Consider the following 17,761-nt stretch of genomic DNA (forward strand, 5'->3'; position numbering starts at 1 on the left):
CGAAAGGAAAAAAAGGACTAGAGCCTTTGAATCTTCCACATCCACACCAGCTTTTTTGCTATATCTATTAAGTGAATTTATACTACTCAGTCAAATTGGCATTTGCATGATGAATGAAACAAAACCGAGTTTGTCACTTCTCCTTCTAGTTGTCTACAAAGAAAAGAAGTTGAATATACATATATTATAACAGAGTAGCGTGTGAGAATCGTTGTGTAGGACAAAAGTTTTCATCCCCGAAACTTCGTTGCAGTTTCCATTTTCGTTGTCAAGGAATGGGAGCCTCATCTCTTTGTACTTTCATGTGACGACAGCAAGACGTAAAGCAGTAGTTGACTCTGCGCTGTAAAGACACAAAATAAGTTGACCTCCACTAAAACTAGACGTGACCACCAAAGAAAGAGCTCTGCAGATTCAAGAGGGATATATATTTACAAAGGCTCTTTTGCAAAGCAAGCACTATAAGAAACTCCTCATAATATCAAAGTTTGCAGACGAAACATAACGTATAGAGAGAGAGAGGGCAACACACATACACAGAGGCTTTGATAGCATACATTTAAAACTGATCACGCAGTGATGCGGACAAGAAATAAGAGTCTTTTTTTTTTTTCTTTTTTTGACAAGCAGCACCAAATTAACTTAATGCGTTTTGCTCTTAATTCAAACTAGAAGAAAGAAGGAGTCTGAGGAACTAACTATGATGGCCTTATTCTAGATACATTGAGAGATTTCGTAGTGGTGGGAAAGAGGCTTTCAAGTAGGTGTGTCTTTCTTATAATATATGAGTCAGTCTGTAATCATCTTTTGTAAATGCTGTACAAAAAGAGAGAGAGAAATGCAAAGAGAAGAGCTTTGTTAGTTCTGAATCATTCTGCTAAAAATCTCAAACAGATAGAGGGAGACATGATAAAGTAAGTAATTTCCAACGTTACGATTAAAAACTTGAGCTCACAACAGTTTGACCAGAAATAAGAACATCATCATCCTCACATACACCATAAGTACTAATTCATCATCCTGCAACTAATTACGACGAGTTTGGTTTAGAAGATCCCTGGCTCTGCAGCACTTGATCCGAACCAGCGAACTCAGGCCCATGAGATGCCGCCACGTGCTATCCTCCGGCATTGACGCTAGCCGCACCAGTCCCTCGACCTCACTCGCGATTCGCGCCTCTAAAAACGCTCCAGAACACTTGTCTTTGGCGAAGCCTGCACACTTTCCCATGGCGGCAGCCACGCATCCCTCAAATTCCCGTTCTTCGCACTTCTCTCGCTCCTTCATGTCACCACCACCACCAGAGCGTCGCCACCACGGCGGCTTACAGTTATTAGAGGCGGCGACGGCGCACCCAATTCTCGCACCTTCCTCGCACTGCTCCTTGATTAGGTTTTCGCAGCGCTTGAAAGCGGCTGACCATGAATCAAGGGATCGGAAAGCTAGAATATAAGAACCACCGGCGGGCACTGGTCCCCGGAGCAGAGGTATCGGACGGTCGAACAGAAGGGTAGTCGCAGCCGCCGAGTAATCATCATCTTCCATTCCGATTCCAATTTAGAGGCCCATCGGGCTCCATGAGGCCGCCCCCTAAATAAGTAGTACTAGTATCCAATTAACTGGACTCGACACGTGGCAATAATATTAATGCACTAGATTGATTAATTTTCTTTCACTAAATTTTCCAATCTCTTTTTTTTTTTTTAGCTCGATAAACGGCCGCGGCTACTCGTTTCACCGTCTCCGTTTAGTCTCCGGCTCGCTCGATTCGCTGGTAGGTGCCCTCCGAGAATCACGACCTCGTTTATTGCTTACTGGCTTCGTTATTATTTCTGTCTCGGTTCTGCTTTGGACGGATGAAGTAGCACTCCTTCATCCTCTTTTTCTCTACTACTTCTTCTTTTAGGGTTTAGGGTTTATAGTTTGTCCTAATAATAAATCTGATAGATCTGTTATCTCAGCTTTATGTTGGTTTCAATTTGAGCACCTCATCACCTTCGTTGATACAAGTTTGTTGTATTTCTGCTTCCAAAACCAGCACATCGTGCTTATTCTACCCTCACGGATGTTATCTTTTTTTTGTTGCAGCGATGACTAAAAAGAAGAATCCTCATGTTTTCTTGGATGTATCAATTGGTGGCGATCCAGTTGAACGGATTGTTATTGAGGTTTTACATCAACACTCTGCATTTTCTTTTTTGCTTTACCCCATTCTTTTCTTTTTCTGTCTTATGTTAATTTTATATTTTCCTCCTATCAAATCAATGGTAGCTCTTTGCCGATGTTGTCCCCAAGACCGCTGAAAACTTCCGTGCCCTCTGCACAGGTACCTTAGACTTGCTTACAACATCTATCTCTGTCATTTAATCTCGCCAGATTCCAATTGACCCTGCTTTGCTTTTATGGGATTCACATTTCATTGTTCTGATGCTTTACTTGTTGTAGGTGAAGCGGGCGTTGGAAAGACCACTACCAAGCCTCTACATTTCAAAGGATCATCTTTCCATCGAGTAATCAAAGGATTTATGGCTCAAGTATGTTCACATTGTTCTTTTCCTGCCTTTTTTTGCTCTATCATTTTGTATGCATTTGATGGAAAACAAGCTCTTTATTCACACTTTGGTTCTCTTTCTTGCAGGGAGGTGATTTTTCTGTTGGAAATGGTAATCTTCGAACTTGTGATCCTTTATACGTGAGATTATAGTACATAACATCACAATATTCATTATTTACGACAACATATTTTGTGGAGGCAGAGTTAATTAACACAAAATTTAAGAAATTGACACAAGGAATTTAGTTTATATGTTTACAGAATGAAAACAATAGCTCTGTGAATATGAAAGAATGTATTTGTTTAGACATCTTCTTAGTGAAGTTTTGCTGGTTATAATAACAGCAGATACTCTTGGAATGCTATTACTGATGTACTCAGTTTGACCTATAATATAATTCCGAATTTTATGAGGACTTTGGTTGGTTTGTAGGCACTGGTGGGGAGAGCATCTATGGTGGGAAGTTTTCAGGTATATTTTCCGTTTTTTCTGTTTCCGGCTATGTGAAGTTGCTTTTTTTCTCTCTCAATTTAACCCCGTTACCCCTACAGATGAGAATTTTAGACTGGACCATGATGGAGCTGGAGTCCTTTCGATGGCAAATTCTGGCCCAAACACCAACGGGTCCCAATTTTTTATACTTTTTAAACGCCAGCCACATCTTGATGGGTAATCTCTGTTCTTAGACTGTAAATGACACACATAAGGTTTATGCACTGTCAAGGGTACTGATATTCCTCAATCATATTGTAGGAAGCATGTTGTATTTGGCAAAGTTGTTGAGGGAATGACAGTAATCAAGAAAATGGAACTTGTAGGGACGAGTGATGGAAAACCTACTAGCCCAGTTAAGATAATAGACTCTGGAGATACGTCTCAGATAAGAGCACATGATGTTTCTGAAAGAGAAAAAGGTAATGAAGTTAATATTTGAATGTGAGGTTTCCAGATTAATGATGCTGATGCATATCATATTTTTCAGGGAAATCAAAAAAATCGAACAAGGGCCTTTCTTCTGATAATGTATCTGACCGTGAAGCTAAGGGGACACACAAAAAAAAATCGAAGGAGAAAAGGATAAAGCGAAAAAGATACTCTTCCTCGGATTCTGATAGCTTAAGTTCTGACTCAGATTCGGAATCAGAGACATATTCATCCTCCTATGAGTCTAGTTCTTCCAGTGATGGAAAGCGTAGGAAGAGGAGAACAAAGAGACACAAAGGCCGACGCGGGGAACAAAAAATTAAAGGACGAAATGGCAAAAAGAAAGCTAGAAAACCTCGGCGCAGGTTTCACTATTTGTTCATGGTAATTTAATTTCTTCTCTGCCAATTGTTTTGCTTACTTTTATTAGTGGTTCCTTTCAGAAACCCGGATAGTTCAAGTGACAGCGAGAGTAACAGCATGAGCAGCAGTTCTGACGATGAGAGAGTGGGCCGCGATAAAGCCAGAAAGTCAGTGAAAGCTAAAGGTTAGTGTGCTTATTATGGATCCTGGTTCTTTCAACTTATTTGGCAATTACATTTTGCAAGTTTGCCGTTTTTGCTTAAAGAATCTAACTCTTTTTGGAACCGATGCCGTTAAACTTTCGACAACTGTGCTTGTAGGGAATGCTGCTGATTCTAGTCCTGCAGAGAAGAGCCTTCTGAGAAAGGAGTCAGATTCTTTGCTGAAGAACAATGAACCCGTGGGTAATGGAAAGGCCACCAAAGCTGATCACCGCGCTGACTTGGATGATTCAGTGAAATCGAGGTTTATCTTGCTGGCTTTATGTATTTCAGCTTTCCTTTTGCAATTTGGTCGCCTAATTTTGTGGTCCCTGACAAACGTTGCCATTCTCTATTGCTATATAGGAGCAGGAGCCCAATTCGTAGGAGAAACCAAAACAGCATGAGCAAAAGTCCTAGTAGGAGCCCTGTGAGAGATCTTGGAAATGGAAGCAGAAGTCCGCGTGAGAAGCCAACAGCGGATACTGTGGGCAAATCTACCAGAAGCCCTTCTCCAAGTGGTGTGCCCAAGCGCATCCGAAAAGGGCGTGGGTTCACCGCACGCTATTCCTTTGCTCGGAAGTACCGTACACCTTCTCCTGAGCGTTCCCCTCCTCGACATTGGCCGGACAGAAGAAGCTTCCAGGACAGGAACAGGGATAGGTAACGTAATCAATACATACTTACAACAAAGGAAGACTTGTCTGCGGATAATACTAAAGCCTTTTTTTGTTTAATTTTGGAGGTATCCGATAAACAGGAGTTACTCTGACCGCTCACCGAGGAGACGCTTTAGAAGCCCACCCAGAAGGAGCCCTCCAAGGTTTGCTCTCTTATATCTTTATATTCTGGCTTTGGTTTGTGGGACGATAAAGCTTGTAAACCAGCACCTAGATCCATGTATATTATATATTTTTTTTAATATCTAGAGTGACCTTTTTTGGTGATATTATTCTATTTAAGCAAATTATTCTGATTCGAACAACTTTAAAGCAGTGTTGGATGTTCTCTGAAAGGGAGTGTTGTCTTGCATAGGTATAACCGGAGGAGAATGAGCATTTCTCGGAGTCCAGATGGGTACCACAGACGATTGAGAGAAGAAAGCAGGAGCCAGAGTCCAAGGCGTCGCAGCCCTAGCCGCAGCCCTAGAAAGAGGCAGCCAATTAGCGAAGACCTTAAATCCCGTCTTGGTCCACAGAGATCCTCCATCGGCAGAGGACCCACCTCTCCTGTAGAATCACGCAGCCCTTCTCGCTCAACCTCTCCATCTGGACAGAGAGGTCTGGTGAGCTATGCCGATTGATGAACACTCTTGTATTGGATTTTGGGGATGCGGGAGTTTTTTGTAGTAATTTCCGTATTTTAGTACCAGCAGTTGTAATAATAATTTGGGAATTGTGTTGATCGGATGCGATGCTAAACTTTTGTTGATTTAACATTTTATCAAATTCAGACTGATATATGTTGGCAGAGTTAAGTTAGAGAATCGCTGAATGCCAAAACAGTGGCAAACAAGTAGCATAGATATGTCAAGTAAAAGATATGTAAAGAAAGAAGGTTTCATGATATTCCGCTTTGTTCAGAGATAGGACTCAAATCTATCTTTACCGCAAGAGGGTTTACAATGATAACACTCTTCATATACTACAAGAGATGGATCAGATGGGTTGGTCTTTGGGAACGATCTGATCCTTGATCCACATGTAGATGGGGACTAACACAAACCAGGCAGCGGCGAGGGTTCCCAAGAGGAAGCGTCCCAAGAATGAGAAGGGGTTGTTGACAGGCTTTTCAACGTCTTCTTCCTTTGGACCAAGCTGCACATGAATGGGGAATATCAGCAGAAAGAAAGAGAGGGTGAAGGGAAGATAAAAAGAGGGGTAAAGGGAAAACCTGGAGGGGGGAGTCACCAGAGGCAGGTTTGATACCGGTGACAGAACATCCCATGATAAGGCCGTGCCTGCGAACACCACGGTACCACTTGGGGCCAATCCTCTTGAGCTGAACGTCTTTGAAACCTGCTTTGGTAAACCACTCGATGTACTCTTCCTCCTTGGGGAAGAGCATCCAGACATCAGAAAAGAAGCGAGAGAGCCAGAAGGTAGGGTAGACAGGGCCAATGAGACACGCTTTACCACCGATCTTGAGAACCCGGTAGGCTTCCCTTATGCCTCTCTGAGGGTCAGGCCAGTACTCAATGCTGTGATTGATTTATTGGTAATAACAAGTCAAAAAGGATTGATTGATAATAACAAGTCAACAAGGAAAAAGAAAGAAGCTAAATAAAATCAGTTGCGGGCACCTTCCAGCAGAAACGTATCTATCGGCATAATCAGTGGGGAAAGGGAGATCCTCAGCATCTCCCTCGACGATCTTGCATTCCTTCAAAGGCTCCTTCTGCTTTGCCTTGGCCAGCTGATGTGGGGACTGGTCCAGAATGGTGACATTCTTAGCTTTGACGGTCTTCACGATGCCCAAAGTAGTGAAACCAGTGCCGCCGCCGACATCGACCACGCGCATGTCGGGATGGCTGAGATCGGCGGGCTCGAGAGCGTCGTCCCTCATATCCTCGGTCCAATGGCCGGGATTGATGATATGGTCGTAGACGATGGATAAGAACCTATAGAACCAGTAAGCCTCTTTTTTGTGCTGGATGAACCTAGGTTGCGCCGATGGCCGTGAGGAGGAGGAGGAGGAGGAGGAGGAGGAGACGGTGGTGCATCGAGTTGTCACGGAGAGTCTAGGTGTGGTGGTGGTACGGGGGACGGAGAGTAAGGTCGGGCGAGGAATGGATCTGGAAGCGGGGAAACCTAAACCCTTGGGGAAGGTAATGGCCCCGTTGAGCATCGAAGAAGCCATGGAGGACAGATTCGGCTGCGTCTGAGTGAGAGAGTAGAGGAAGAAGAGGAAGCTTATCCTACTACTACTAGTATCACCAATTCTCTCCTCCGCCAATAAAACAAAGACCCCTCCTTTACTCTTAACCGAGTCGGTCAGTGATTTACTTCCAACTCCGACCACATACACAAAATTTTTGTTTTCCAAAATAGTTCCTTCGTAACGTTGTTTCTTGCATTAACACAGGCCCATGGGCCCAGATGAATGAAAATGGTTGGGCCTATAATATGTAGAAAAGCGACGTGCCTTTTGGAGAAAAGAGGAGGATTCCTCCCTCATTTGATGCAAAATGCAAGGGAAAAGTGGAGAAATCAGCAGAGTCAGAGACTCAGAGTCGTCGTCAATAGAGAGAGAGAGAGAGAGAGAGAGTCTTTCGACGACAATTTAAACTTGTACGGACCGGGACAGAACTTTCTTCTCTCTCTCTGACGGTGTCAGATCTGCCATGCGAATCGGTGAATATCGGGATTCCACTGCTTAGATGGAGGAGGAAACGGCGGCGGCGGCTTACGAGCAGGAGGCTGTCTCTCTCGGCGGCAAGCACAGGATCCTTGCTGACCTTGCTCGCGTTGAACAGGAACTCGTCTTCTTGGAGGTAATTTTTTAACTCCTTGGAGCTGTTTGCTTGGCTTGAGAGAGCAATTGAGGATTAAACTTGGAAACTAGGTACAAGATATTTGTTTGAGTGGGTCTCCTTTTCCTCTGAATGCAATAACCGTCCAGTGTTAGTTTTTTTTTTTTGTTGGAGTATGAGAGTCCATTAATAGATGCGCAGATCTGTTCCAATCTCAGCTTGATTTTTGCACCGGAGATACCTTTGTACAATTCTGATTTCTTTTACTCTATGCTCAAAATCAACTTGCTGGATCCACTTTTTTTTAATGCTTCTCTATTCGTATACATGATCCAGGCCTGTTGAAGTTTAGACACCATGTGTTGCTTGCTTCTACCCGTTATTAAACTAGCCTTACTTTCTTTTCTTTTTGTTTTCTTGTACTATATATATATCCAGAAAGAGTTGGTAGAGGTGGAGCAGACAGAAATTGTATCAGCCGTGTGCGAGGAGTAAGTAAGCCTATGTTCTCTTTCATTTCTTATCTGGATTTTTGACTGAAACTTGTGCGACTTGATTGGTGATCTAATTGATATTGCCTTGATTCACAGGCTGCTCTGTGTCATCGAGAAAGGACCCGACCCTCTCTTGCCACTGTGAGTGTTTTTGAAACCTTGAAACCCTAGTCTTCTTTTTTTGACGGAATCAACTCATGTATGCTCTCGGCCCTGGCAGAACCAATGGACCTTTGAACTTAGGATGGGACCGGTGGTTTGAAGGACCTAATGGAGGAGAAGGCTGCAGATGCTTAATACTTTGACTCAAGAGAGTAATGATGGTTTCTTGCTAAGATATCTTTTAAAATGGGATCCAAAATGTTGTGGCCGTACTAGTTTCAGCACTTTGCCCCCAGATAAAAAGAAAAAAAAAAAAGCGTACAGATTAATGAGAGCATCCGGTTGGCATAGAATGTCTTAGTTGCACGTACGTAACAGTAGTATATGTATATGTATGTGTATGAGATCTAAATTTGACATGCGAGCAATGGAGTTTCTCAGCTTCCTAATTCTTGTTGTAAGAAGATGGAATGTGCATAGTGATATTTTGGGTGGGGGTAATAATTTGTACTAATGAGAAAGTGGGTAGATCTTGAAGACCCTTTGGTGTGTCTCCCATTTTATTTTGTAACTTTTGTCCACAGTTCACACCCACCCTCCATGATTCAGATTCAGACACACACTAGTTTCGAGGTTCAGAAATGCTGTCGCACCTATTCTAAGATGATTATTATAGATAAGTGATCATGGAACCCAGAGCACATGACATGCCCTTTCTCTTCTCTACTTCTCTTTTACTGTTCTCCACTTGTGTACAGATAATTTTAATTGTAGGTGTAAAAAGTAGAACCCCCTTGAGGTGTTGGTATTTTTCTCTCTTGGGCCCAGGCTTGAGTGTCGCGAAAAACAATTGTGAGGCCTCTTGTTATTATTAATATTATTATTGAGAATCAATAGTGGGGTTTTACGGTTGTTTTAATCGATGTAAATAGAGCTTAGCCTAAAGAGAGTTTTTTCTTTGGCATTCCAAAATATTCCTCAACAACATATAGTTTAGTGATGAATAAACAAATACTGCTAATGTGGGATTTCTGACAACCTTTGAATATCTGTCCTCTAGCTACTCTTGGTATTGGTCAAAATAAAAGTTGATGACATCATTTGAGTTCATAACTCTCACACACGGTAAGTACAAGTAAGCCAGCCCAGGAAAAAAAGGATCAATGTTTGTAATCTGAATATTTAATTATAGTATCTAAAGAAATCAAGAAAGATTGATTGAGGAGCTGGAGGAAGGAAGCACGTTACACATCTGCAGCAAATCTGGTCGTCAGCAATGCACAGTAGAGAAATACTTGATCATGGTAGAGCTTCAAACACTAACCTCGTGATGAAACATGGCATTATAGAGAGAGACTCACTCGGTCACATGCTTTCACAGTCACATGAAGCCAAACCTTCTTCTTTTCTTCCCGCTCCTCTTTTTCTCGCAATACAATAATATTTTCTAATTGGTTGGGTCATGTTATTATTAACAATGACTGACTAGGATAAGTAAGCTAGCCGTTGTCTCTCTCTCTCTCTCTCTCTCTCTCTCTCTCTCTCTCTCTCTCTCTCTCTCTCTCTCTCTCTCTCTCTCTCTCTCTCTCTCTCTCTCTCTCTCTCTCTCTCTCTCTCTCTCTCTCTCTCTCTAGTTGTAAATCTCGAGTAAATTGTTTGATGAAACTCATAATAAAACAATGTCGATCCCTACTATGTATCTTCACGTTAACGTCGGATTAGATAAAAATAAACAAGAGATGGATGCAAGACGCAAAACGTGGTCTTCAGTTCTCATCCTAAACGCAAAATAGTAACGGTGGGGGAGGAACTCAGGAGCTCTCTCTCTCTCTCTCTCAAATTTCAATTGGCCTGCCTTGAAATATAAAATCAATAAATAATAAAAGGGTGTGTTGGCAAATTAGTACGTTTTTGAAACATAATTATAAAGGTAGTACATTTACTATTCATAATTAGCAAAATAGTACATTTTTACTATTTCAGATATCTATACAGACAGACAATTGTACAGTAACATATTATTGTACATCAAATATTTGTACAAAGGGAAACAACTACAAATAAACATATTTACACATAAACAAATATACATATATAGACTAGAAAATATATGTACACATACAATTATACGTATATACAGACCGCTGTACGGATGATTTTCTGTTAATCGACACACAACTGTACATATGGATAGCTGGACGTATCAAAATTTGTGTGAAAAATATTTGAAATTATTAAAAAAAATGCATATCAAATTATAGAAAAAAAAATATAGATTTTTATGTAATTGGAATTTTATAGAAACCAAATATATTTTGATGAATATTTTAGTTATTAGATTTAAGAAGATTTTTAATAGTGTCTAAATAATGTTCAAATAGTAAAAATGTATTAGTTTGCTAATAATGAATAGTGAATGTACTACTTATACAATTATGTTTCAAAAATGTACTAAAAATCCAATTAATCCATAATAAAATGCCTTGGGAAGAATAAAAAGAGAGTAACGGTCATAGTAATGCGTTGGACGTGTCATCTTTGAAAGTGCCACGGCGATGTCGGTCAACAGTGTGGGGTCTCTCTCTCATCCTCCGATACACAGAAAAGATTTAAAATAAAAACGAAAACTAATAAATGATGCTTTAAAGAGGAGCCGAAAAGCGGGAGAGAGTGAGAGAGTGAGTGTAACAACAACAATTCACAACAAAGAAGAATCGCCGGAAGAAGAATGTGAAGATGATGATGATGGACAACGGTTTGCAAGAAGAGCAACAAGATCTGGAGAAGCAAATCGGTGGTTGCATGGCCGGCTTCTTCAACATCTTTGATCGACCGAATCTCATCTCTCCGAGGCGTCTCTCTCTGGTAATAACTTCACTCTTCTCTTCCTTTTAACTCCATCTTTTTCTTATCTCTCTCTCTCTCTTTCTCTCTCTGTGTGTTTCTCCCAGAGCCCTGAATCTGATTCCCCTCTCAAGAGTGTCTATGCTACTACCCCTGATCCCTCCCCTCATTCTCTCACGAGATCCCCGCTTCCTCTTTTACAACCTTCTTCTTCTTCTTCTTCTTCTTCTTCCTCACCCTGGAGGTTCTCTAAAGAAGCTCCTCGCCTCTCCCTCGATAGCAGAGCCGCCCTCGATGCCAAGGGTACCCTCAAACCCAGACAGATCCGACTGGACTCTGATCCTCCCCAGCATGACCGCGCCTCACCCAGCGTCATCGCTCGCCTCATGGGATTGGACCCATTGCCCCAACAGCAGCAACCTCTCCAGAGATCCGCATCCGAGTCCAGGCTCACCAGAGACTACAGGTTTGTCGACACCTTCACCTTTCTAGATGAAAAGGGACCCCAAGATCCCGCCGCCCGACCTCCTCCCTTACCTGTACGCCGGAAGTGTTTCTTCGACTCCGGTGATTTCTTCCCTGTTGACAGAGTCCCCAAAACCACCGGATCCCCGACCGATCTCGAAACATTCAAGCAACTTGTCGAAGCTCTTAGGCTGAAAGGGCTCTTACACTCTTCAAACAAACACCAACACAACAAGACCCCAATCCACATCAAGCCAGCCTCTGGCATCAGATCTAGACCCCCGAGCAAAGGTCCGAGTCCTCCTAAATCTAATAGGACGAGACCAACGGCAACGCCCAAGGAGCAGAGGAGAGTCTCTCCACTCCCTTGGCAGAGACCTCAACCTCTCCAAACGGCAACGCCCAAGGAGCAGAGGAGAGTCTCTCCACTGCCTTGGCAGAGACCTCAACCTCTCCAAACGGCAACGCTCGAGGAGCAGAGGAGAGTCTCTCCACTGCCTTGGCAGAGACCTCAACCTCTCCAAACGGGATTTAGAGACGACCAACGGTCCACGATTATATGCTCTCAAGAGGTAACAAACACACACTAGCACCCTCTCCAGTTCAGCATCTTCTTCTTATTGATCCATCCATCCTTGCAGATGTGCGAGGTTGATGGTTACAACAACCGACAAGGCAAAACCTTATTGGAGAGATGCGACAAGCTGCTCCACAGCATAGCCGAGATGGCGGCTGCTGAGGCCGGAGACTCACAACCGAGCCCCGTCTCGGTTCTTGACGCCTCGCTTTATCACGAGGAGGAGGACTCTTCCCCATCCCCCGTCATGAAACGCAGCCTTGACTTCTCTGCCGGTTCTCTTCAATCCATTTTGTTTCCCTAACTTGACTCTTTTGAATCTAAAACTAACTCTTCTAACTGACGACAGAATCGGAAGACGAATCTTGGGGTGGCTCTATCTCACCATCGTCGGACTCTGAATATTTATACATCTCCGACATCCTCCGAGCCTCACATTGCCTTCCACAGGAGTCCGACATCTTCTCCGTGCTGGAAAAGCAGCAATACCTCCAAGGGAAATGCGCCTCCGCTCAGCAAAGACGGCTCATCTTCGACGCAGTGCAAGAGATTGTTGGGCGGAGAAGGAGGTTGCCGCCATGGAGGATGGTGGGAGAGCCTGACAAGATGCAAGTGTTCTGGTCCGAATATCAGAAGATGAGAAAGAAGACCGAGGAAACGTCAGAGGACCTCGTGGGATACGTCTGCGGGGTCCTTGCAAGAGATCTATCAGAGGACCGGTGGCGAGATTGTCAGGTGGAAATGTCAGAAGCGGTTCTCGACATAGAACGCCTCGTATTCAAAGATCTCATCGGTGAAACCATACGCCATTTGGCTAGTCTTAAAAGGTCCGACTCGCTGCGTAGGAGGCTACTCTTCTGATAACAAAACTAGACTTACAATCTCTGACCCCAACTGAAAGAGATGCTTCTTTTTTTCTATGTTACGTTCTTTCCTGGTGATTTATCCGTGCATATGCTTGCGACTTGGCGTCTGTCGTCGTCTGCAAGACAAAATGCCACGATCGACTGTTCTTTTTTTTTTTCTTTTTTTAATTCTGATTCAATATTGCTGCTACTCATATGTTTGGGCTAGATTTTACGTTTGGACTAGACTTTACATGGATATATTCTATTCAAAAATTTCAGTATTGGCCCATTCAGACCCAACAAGGCTTTTCGCCAGTTGTGAGTAGAATAAAAAAAGATAGATAAAGATCACCGGAAACCCGTGACTTGTGTGTTTTCAAACATATATATGCAAAAGGCACTGAGTCAGTAGACGGTTTCCAAGTAGCCTCTTTTCTTTGGAAAACAGATTCATATAAATAATATCTTCTTCTAAACGAGAGGTAGACACAACACACAAACACACTTTAAACGTTAATGGTAACAAAGCCACGTGAAGTTTGGAAGGACGCACCAATTAGACTTCATTGACAAGTCAGCAGAGAGGTCAGAGTCGTGGACCAGTCCACTTCCAACACCACCACAGCCGTCCCTTCAACCCTTTGGCTGACAAATGTTCGAAAGCATATCTTATACTGGGACCAAGTTTGCTTCAGACAAGCTATGCCCCACGACTCTCCCGCTAGTGCTCTCTGGTCGCTTCTCCTCTCCTTCTAGAGACCAACCATTTCCACCAACTCTGTTTTCAGTTCACACTTCATTCTGCAACGCCCACCACCGCACCAATGAGTTGAGAAGAACCCAACTTCTTTCCTCCACTGTTCAATACTGGACTGGTCAAACTCCGGAACTCATCATATCTCTCTCTCTCTCTCTGACCCTACTCCTACACAGACATTTCTAACGGGTGCACAATCTTCACTGGGCCATCTTTTGTCACCAGTCTCTCTCTCTCTCTCTCTCTCTCTCTCTCTCTCTCTCTCTCTCTCTCTTTTCACCTTTAATCCTCCATAGCACTATACCTTTCTTGTTACTATTGCTGACACCGTAGCTCCTTTAATTCCTTCCAATGATTATCATAATCTTGGGGAAACTGAGAGTAACTTCTGCCAAAGAGATAGTAGTCATTAAAACCAAAACAAAAGAGGAAAAAATTTACCCCTCAAAGAAAAGAAAAAGGATCACCTGTCTAATGAAGCAGTGATGTTTAGCAAAAGTAAACTAAAACATAATTTAAAGCTAATCTTATCATATAATGTCTGATAGAAAAGAATTTAAGAAAAAGAAGAGATGATTCATTTAGTTTTGTCAGGTAGCTGCAATGGGAGGCCTTAAAACTCAGTAACAGGAAGACTTACTCATTGGTTGCTTTGCTTTGAGCTGTCATTTAGTTTTTGCGCTACAAGGATTGTGTTGTTGGGTCGGGTCCCAATATTTCTGACATTGCCCCCTAATTTCCCACAGAGAGCACAAAGATTTTTTCCCTTCCACGTCTACTGACCTCGGTTCAGTGATTACCACTCTTTTTCCCACAGATGAATCAGGAACCAATCCTTTTGCGTTTCATCCGAGTCAAAAGCCTGAACAAAGTGTGGAATACAATCACAGATAATATATCTCAGCCTAAAAAGCAATTCCACACCTACGACTGGAAAGGCATAGCAATATATATATGAGATAAGAGGATAAATAAGGGAATCCTTCAAATGGTAAGTTTCAAAGTAAAAGTGTTATAGTATGATCTTGTCTGCCTTTTCTTGAAAAAGCCAAGATCGTGGGTGTAACTGTTATGAAAAGATAAAAAGATTCGTGAGATCTTTCTTTCTTGTGACTTTTTCCTTCAACTAGGTTCCTACTTTATGGCTTCTCTCTACTAACTATAAAGTGATTATTCTAAAGCTATTTATAACCCTTCCTAGACAGTCAGTCCCCATTCGGATTCTCACAACCATATCAATTGGTTCCCTCGGCCATTCAAAGTCACACTAGCTTTTTCATAAGATCAAACCCTTTCCAATACTCTCTCATCTCTCAGAAATCAAGGGGCCATATGAGCTATCTACATGCATGCCTCCTTAGGAAAAGAACCATGCTTATAGTAAGAAGCATCACCATCTTGCTCCTCAGCTGCATAGCCATTAAGTTAGCTTGCTGCTTCTCTAGCAGCATTTCTTCTTTGCAGGCCCTCCCCCTAGCAGGCAACTTGGAGTTTGAAGATGTCCATTACGCCTCCAAAGATTTTGGAAATCGATACCAGCTGATTCCTTTGGCGGTCTTACATCCCAAATCGGTAAGCGACATAGCCACAACAATTCGACACATCTGGATGATGGGACCTCATTCACAGCTTACAGTGGCAGCAAGAGGTCGTGGACATTCACTCCAAGGCCAAGCACAAACAAGACATGGGATTGTTATACGCATGGAATCCCCCCATCCCAAGAAGCTGCAGGTCCACAGTGTGGATGTTCCCGCTCCATATGTTGATGTGTGTGGTGGTGAGCTGTGGATTGACATATTGCATGAGACCCTCAAGTACGGGCTTGCACCAAAATCATGGACAGATTACCTACATTTAACTGTAGGTGGCACTCTTTCCAATGCTGGAATCAGCGGCCAGGCATTCCGACATGGACCACAAATCAGCAATGTTCATCAACTAGAGATCGTCACAGGTTAGCTCAGACTAGCGAGAAGAAAAACGTAAATGATTACACACTCATTAATCTCATGCGGCCTGTTGTCTGCAGGAAAAGGCGAGATCCTAAACTGTTCAGAGAGGCAGAACAGCGACTTATTCCATGCTGTTCTTGGCGGGTTAGGTCAGTTTGGCATCATAACACGGGCAAGAATAGCATTGGAAGCAGCACCAACCATGGTAAACAAAACAAAAGCAAAATAAAATTTGGTCATTTAGAAAAATCGAAAAGGTATGTTATATAACTGATACACATGATCTCTCTGGACAGGTAAAATGGATAAGAGTGTTGTACCAAGACTTCTCAGCTTTTACCAAGGACCAAGAGCGTCTGATTGCTGCTGATAACAAGTTGGATTACATTGAAGGGTTTGTGATAATAAACCGGACAGGCCTCCTGAACAACTGGAGGCTGTCTTTCACCCCAGAGGACCCTTTCAAAGCCAGCCAATTCAAATCTGATGGAAGGACTCTGTATTGTTTGGAAGTAGCCAAGTACTTCAAGCTAGATAACAAAGATGAAATCATCCAGGTGAGAAAGCATAAACTTATATAGTAGAAATCTTTGGATAGATGACAGTGGAACTGAAAAGAGAGAAATGTCTTTTGAACATGGAATCTAGGGAGTCAACGAAACATTAAGTGAACTAAGCTACATATCGTCGACGTTGTTTACATCGGAGGTAACATATGAAGCATTCTTGGACAGGGTACATGTGTCAGAGGTCAAACTTCGATCGAAAGGTCAATGGGAGGTTCCACATCCATGGCTGAACCTCCTGGTACCAAGAAGCACAGTGAATGAATTTGCAAAAGGAGTGTTCGGAAACATCCTAACCGATACGAGCAACGGGCCAGTCATAGTCTACCCGGTGAACAAAGCAAAGTAAGTAAGGAAGAGCTAATAAGAAAGATAAATTCTAAATAAATAAAGAAGATGATGATTAGTAACTCTGTAAAGTTGGTTAAAACAAAAGAAAGCAATGTTTATGTGTGTGGCAGGTGGGACAATCGAACATCAGCAGTAACACCGGAGGAAGAGGTATTCTACTTAGTGGCGATCCTAACATCGGCGGTTCCAGGCAACAAGGATGGAGTCGAACACATCTTGAAGCGGAACCAAAGAATACTTGAATTCAGTGAAGCAGCAGGGATAGGGTTGAAGCAGTACCTGCCTCATTACACAACGAGAGAGGAGTGGAGATCCCATTTCGGATCCAAGTGGGAAGAGTTTGTCAGGAGAAAATCTAGATATGATCCCTTGGCAATACTTGCGCCTGGCCAGAGAATCTTTCAAAAGGCAACAGTCTCCTCTTACTCATCATCGTCATCGTCATCATCATCACCATGACCCAGGCCAGGAACATTGATGGAACTGCTTCCCCATTAGCGCTTTCTAGTAAATACATATGTACGTATAAACGATGAAGACTGTACATACTTATTCCGATGATACGTATATATATTGGGAGGCCAATTGCTTGCTACACTGACATATTCATCGATGACACTGACACTCGAACTCTATCGGTGTATCCCTTCCCTTTGGTTGGGCTCTATTTATATGGGCTTAGCTATCCTCTAACTTTCAGGCCCAATATATCCCTTTTTGATATTTGATTCAAATGGAATTACAGTATCATTCATTACTAATATATGTTGTGGTCCATCCATTACAAAACGACAGACACGAACCTACGAAATTTACTTTTCTCCCCCCCCCACTACACTACACGCACTTTCTCTTTTTGTTTACTCTTTTACGGACTTACTAAATTACAATGTTTACATATTGATTTTGTTGTATGACAAGCAAATGATGGGCTTAACATTACATTATTAGCGTCCATGTTGAGACGTAAAAATTTCTCTACCTTGAGATAGACAGAAAAAATTAAGTAACCCACTCTTGTTTTTATAACACTGGATAAATGACACAAGCAAACAACTAACAACACACTTTGAGGTATTGATGATATGTTCCCCTCAAAGACGTGATTACAACTTAACTTGGCACATATATAGTCTGTATGATATATTTGATTGAATGTCAAAAAAAAAAAAAAAAAAAAAAGACAAACCTACCTTTCTTTTTATATATAAAGGTGGTTGATTGATTAGTGATTACACACTCTTCTTGTCCTATTATTAGTCTGTGATATAAATATTAAGTGTCACCT

At 42.4% G+C, this 17,761-nt stretch overlaps 6 protein-coding genes and 2 long non-coding RNA genes across 9 annotated transcripts; 4 read left to right on the forward strand and 4 right to left on the reverse strand.

The window, feature by feature from the left end:
• Positions 1 to 878: 878 nt before the first annotated feature.
• On the reverse strand, positions 879 to 1,569 carry LOC17887076. The gene has a single exon (XM_006292322.2). The coding sequence runs from the start codon at positions 1,543 to 1,545 to the stop codon at positions 1,027 to 1,029; it is 519 nt and encodes a 172-aa protein (XP_006292384.1). The 5' UTR covers positions 1,546 to 1,569; the 3' UTR covers positions 879 to 1,026.
• Positions 1,570 to 1,677: 108 nt separating this feature from the next.
• LOC17887378 (peptidyl-prolyl cis-trans isomerase CYP63) lies at positions 1,678 to 5,446 on the forward strand. Of its 2 annotated transcripts, none has more exons than XM_023782362.1 (14): positions 1,678 to 1,774; positions 2,089 to 2,168; positions 2,272 to 2,326; positions 2,446 to 2,534; positions 2,639 to 2,663; positions 2,988 to 3,026; positions 3,107 to 3,224; positions 3,309 to 3,469; positions 3,538 to 3,844; positions 3,923 to 4,026; positions 4,163 to 4,307; positions 4,409 to 4,705; positions 4,803 to 4,865; positions 5,078 to 5,446. In XM_023782362.1, the coding sequence occupies exons 2-14, from the start codon at positions 2,091 to 2,093 to the stop codon at positions 5,343 to 5,345; spliced, it is 1,749 nt and encodes a 582-aa protein (XP_023638130.1). In that variant the 5' UTR covers positions 1,678 to 1,774; positions 2,089 to 2,090; the 3' UTR covers positions 5,346 to 5,446. The 2 variants fall into 2 exon arrangements, with proteins under 2 accessions (XP_023638130.1, XP_023638129.1); XM_023782361.1 differs by having other exon boundaries at positions 1,679 to 1,774; positions 4,788 to 4,865.
• A 119-nt stretch (positions 5,447 to 5,565) lies between these two features.
• Positions 5,566 to 7,054, reverse strand: LOC17887229 (2-methyl-6-phytyl-1,4-hydroquinone methyltransferase, chloroplastic). The gene is made up of 3 exons (XM_006291384.2): positions 6,345 to 7,054; positions 5,936 to 6,242; positions 5,566 to 5,859 (listed from the first exon to the last, which is right to left on the reverse strand). The coding sequence occupies exons 1-3, from the start codon at positions 6,899 to 6,901 to the stop codon at positions 5,701 to 5,703; spliced, it is 1,023 nt and encodes a 340-aa protein (XP_006291446.1). The 5' UTR covers positions 6,902 to 7,054; the 3' UTR covers positions 5,566 to 5,700.
• A 161-nt stretch (positions 7,055 to 7,215) lies between these two features.
• LOC17886230 (guanine nucleotide-binding protein subunit gamma 1) lies at positions 7,216 to 8,702 on the forward strand. Its single transcript, XM_006292047.2, has 4 exons — positions 7,216 to 7,535; positions 7,953 to 8,005; positions 8,105 to 8,149; positions 8,229 to 8,702. Exons 1-4 carry the CDS (start codon positions 7,422 to 7,424, stop codon positions 8,311 to 8,313), a joined length of 297 nt encoding a protein of 98 aa, XP_006292109.1. The 5' UTR covers positions 7,216 to 7,421; the 3' UTR covers positions 8,314 to 8,702.
• A 480-nt stretch (positions 8,703 to 9,182) lies between these two features.
• Positions 9,183 to 9,683, reverse strand: LOC111830474. Its single transcript, XR_002833822.1, has 2 exons — positions 9,435 to 9,683; positions 9,183 to 9,362 (listed from the first exon to the last, which is right to left on the reverse strand). It is a non-coding gene; the product is annotated as an uncharacterized LOC111830474 (long non-coding RNA).
• Positions 9,684 to 10,759: 1,076 nt separating this feature from the next.
• On the forward strand, positions 10,760 to 13,096 carry LOC17885667. Its single transcript, XM_006292515.2, has 4 exons — positions 10,760 to 10,975; positions 11,062 to 11,991; positions 12,061 to 12,271; positions 12,346 to 13,096. Exons 1-4 carry the CDS (start codon positions 10,847 to 10,849, stop codon positions 12,855 to 12,857), a joined length of 1,782 nt encoding a protein of 593 aa, XP_006292577.1. The 5' UTR covers positions 10,760 to 10,846; the 3' UTR covers positions 12,858 to 13,096.
• LOC111830395 lies at positions 13,010 to 15,083 on the reverse strand. Its single transcript, XR_002833765.1, has 3 exons — positions 14,996 to 15,083; positions 14,242 to 14,463; positions 13,010 to 13,989 (listed from the first exon to the last, which is right to left on the reverse strand). It is a non-coding gene; the product is annotated as an uncharacterized LOC111830395 (long non-coding RNA).
• Positions 14,473 to 17,076, forward strand: LOC17885237 (cytokinin dehydrogenase 6). The gene is made up of 5 exons (XM_006292335.2): positions 14,473 to 15,558; positions 15,634 to 15,761; positions 15,853 to 16,113; positions 16,205 to 16,467; positions 16,584 to 17,076. The coding sequence occupies exons 1-5, from the start codon at positions 14,934 to 14,936 to the stop codon at positions 16,930 to 16,932; spliced, it is 1,626 nt and encodes a 541-aa protein (XP_006292397.1). The 5' UTR covers positions 14,473 to 14,933; the 3' UTR covers positions 16,933 to 17,076.
• Positions 17,077 to 17,761: the final 685 nt, after the last annotated feature.

The sequence above is a fragment of the Capsella rubella genome, unplaced genomic scaffold, assembly GCF_000375325.1.
Source record: "Capsella rubella cultivar Monte Gargano unplaced genomic scaffold, Caprub1_0 scaffold_5, whole genome shotgun sequence".
Classification (NCBI taxonomy): Eukaryota; Viridiplantae; Streptophyta; class Magnoliopsida; order Brassicales; family Brassicaceae; genus Capsella; species Capsella rubella.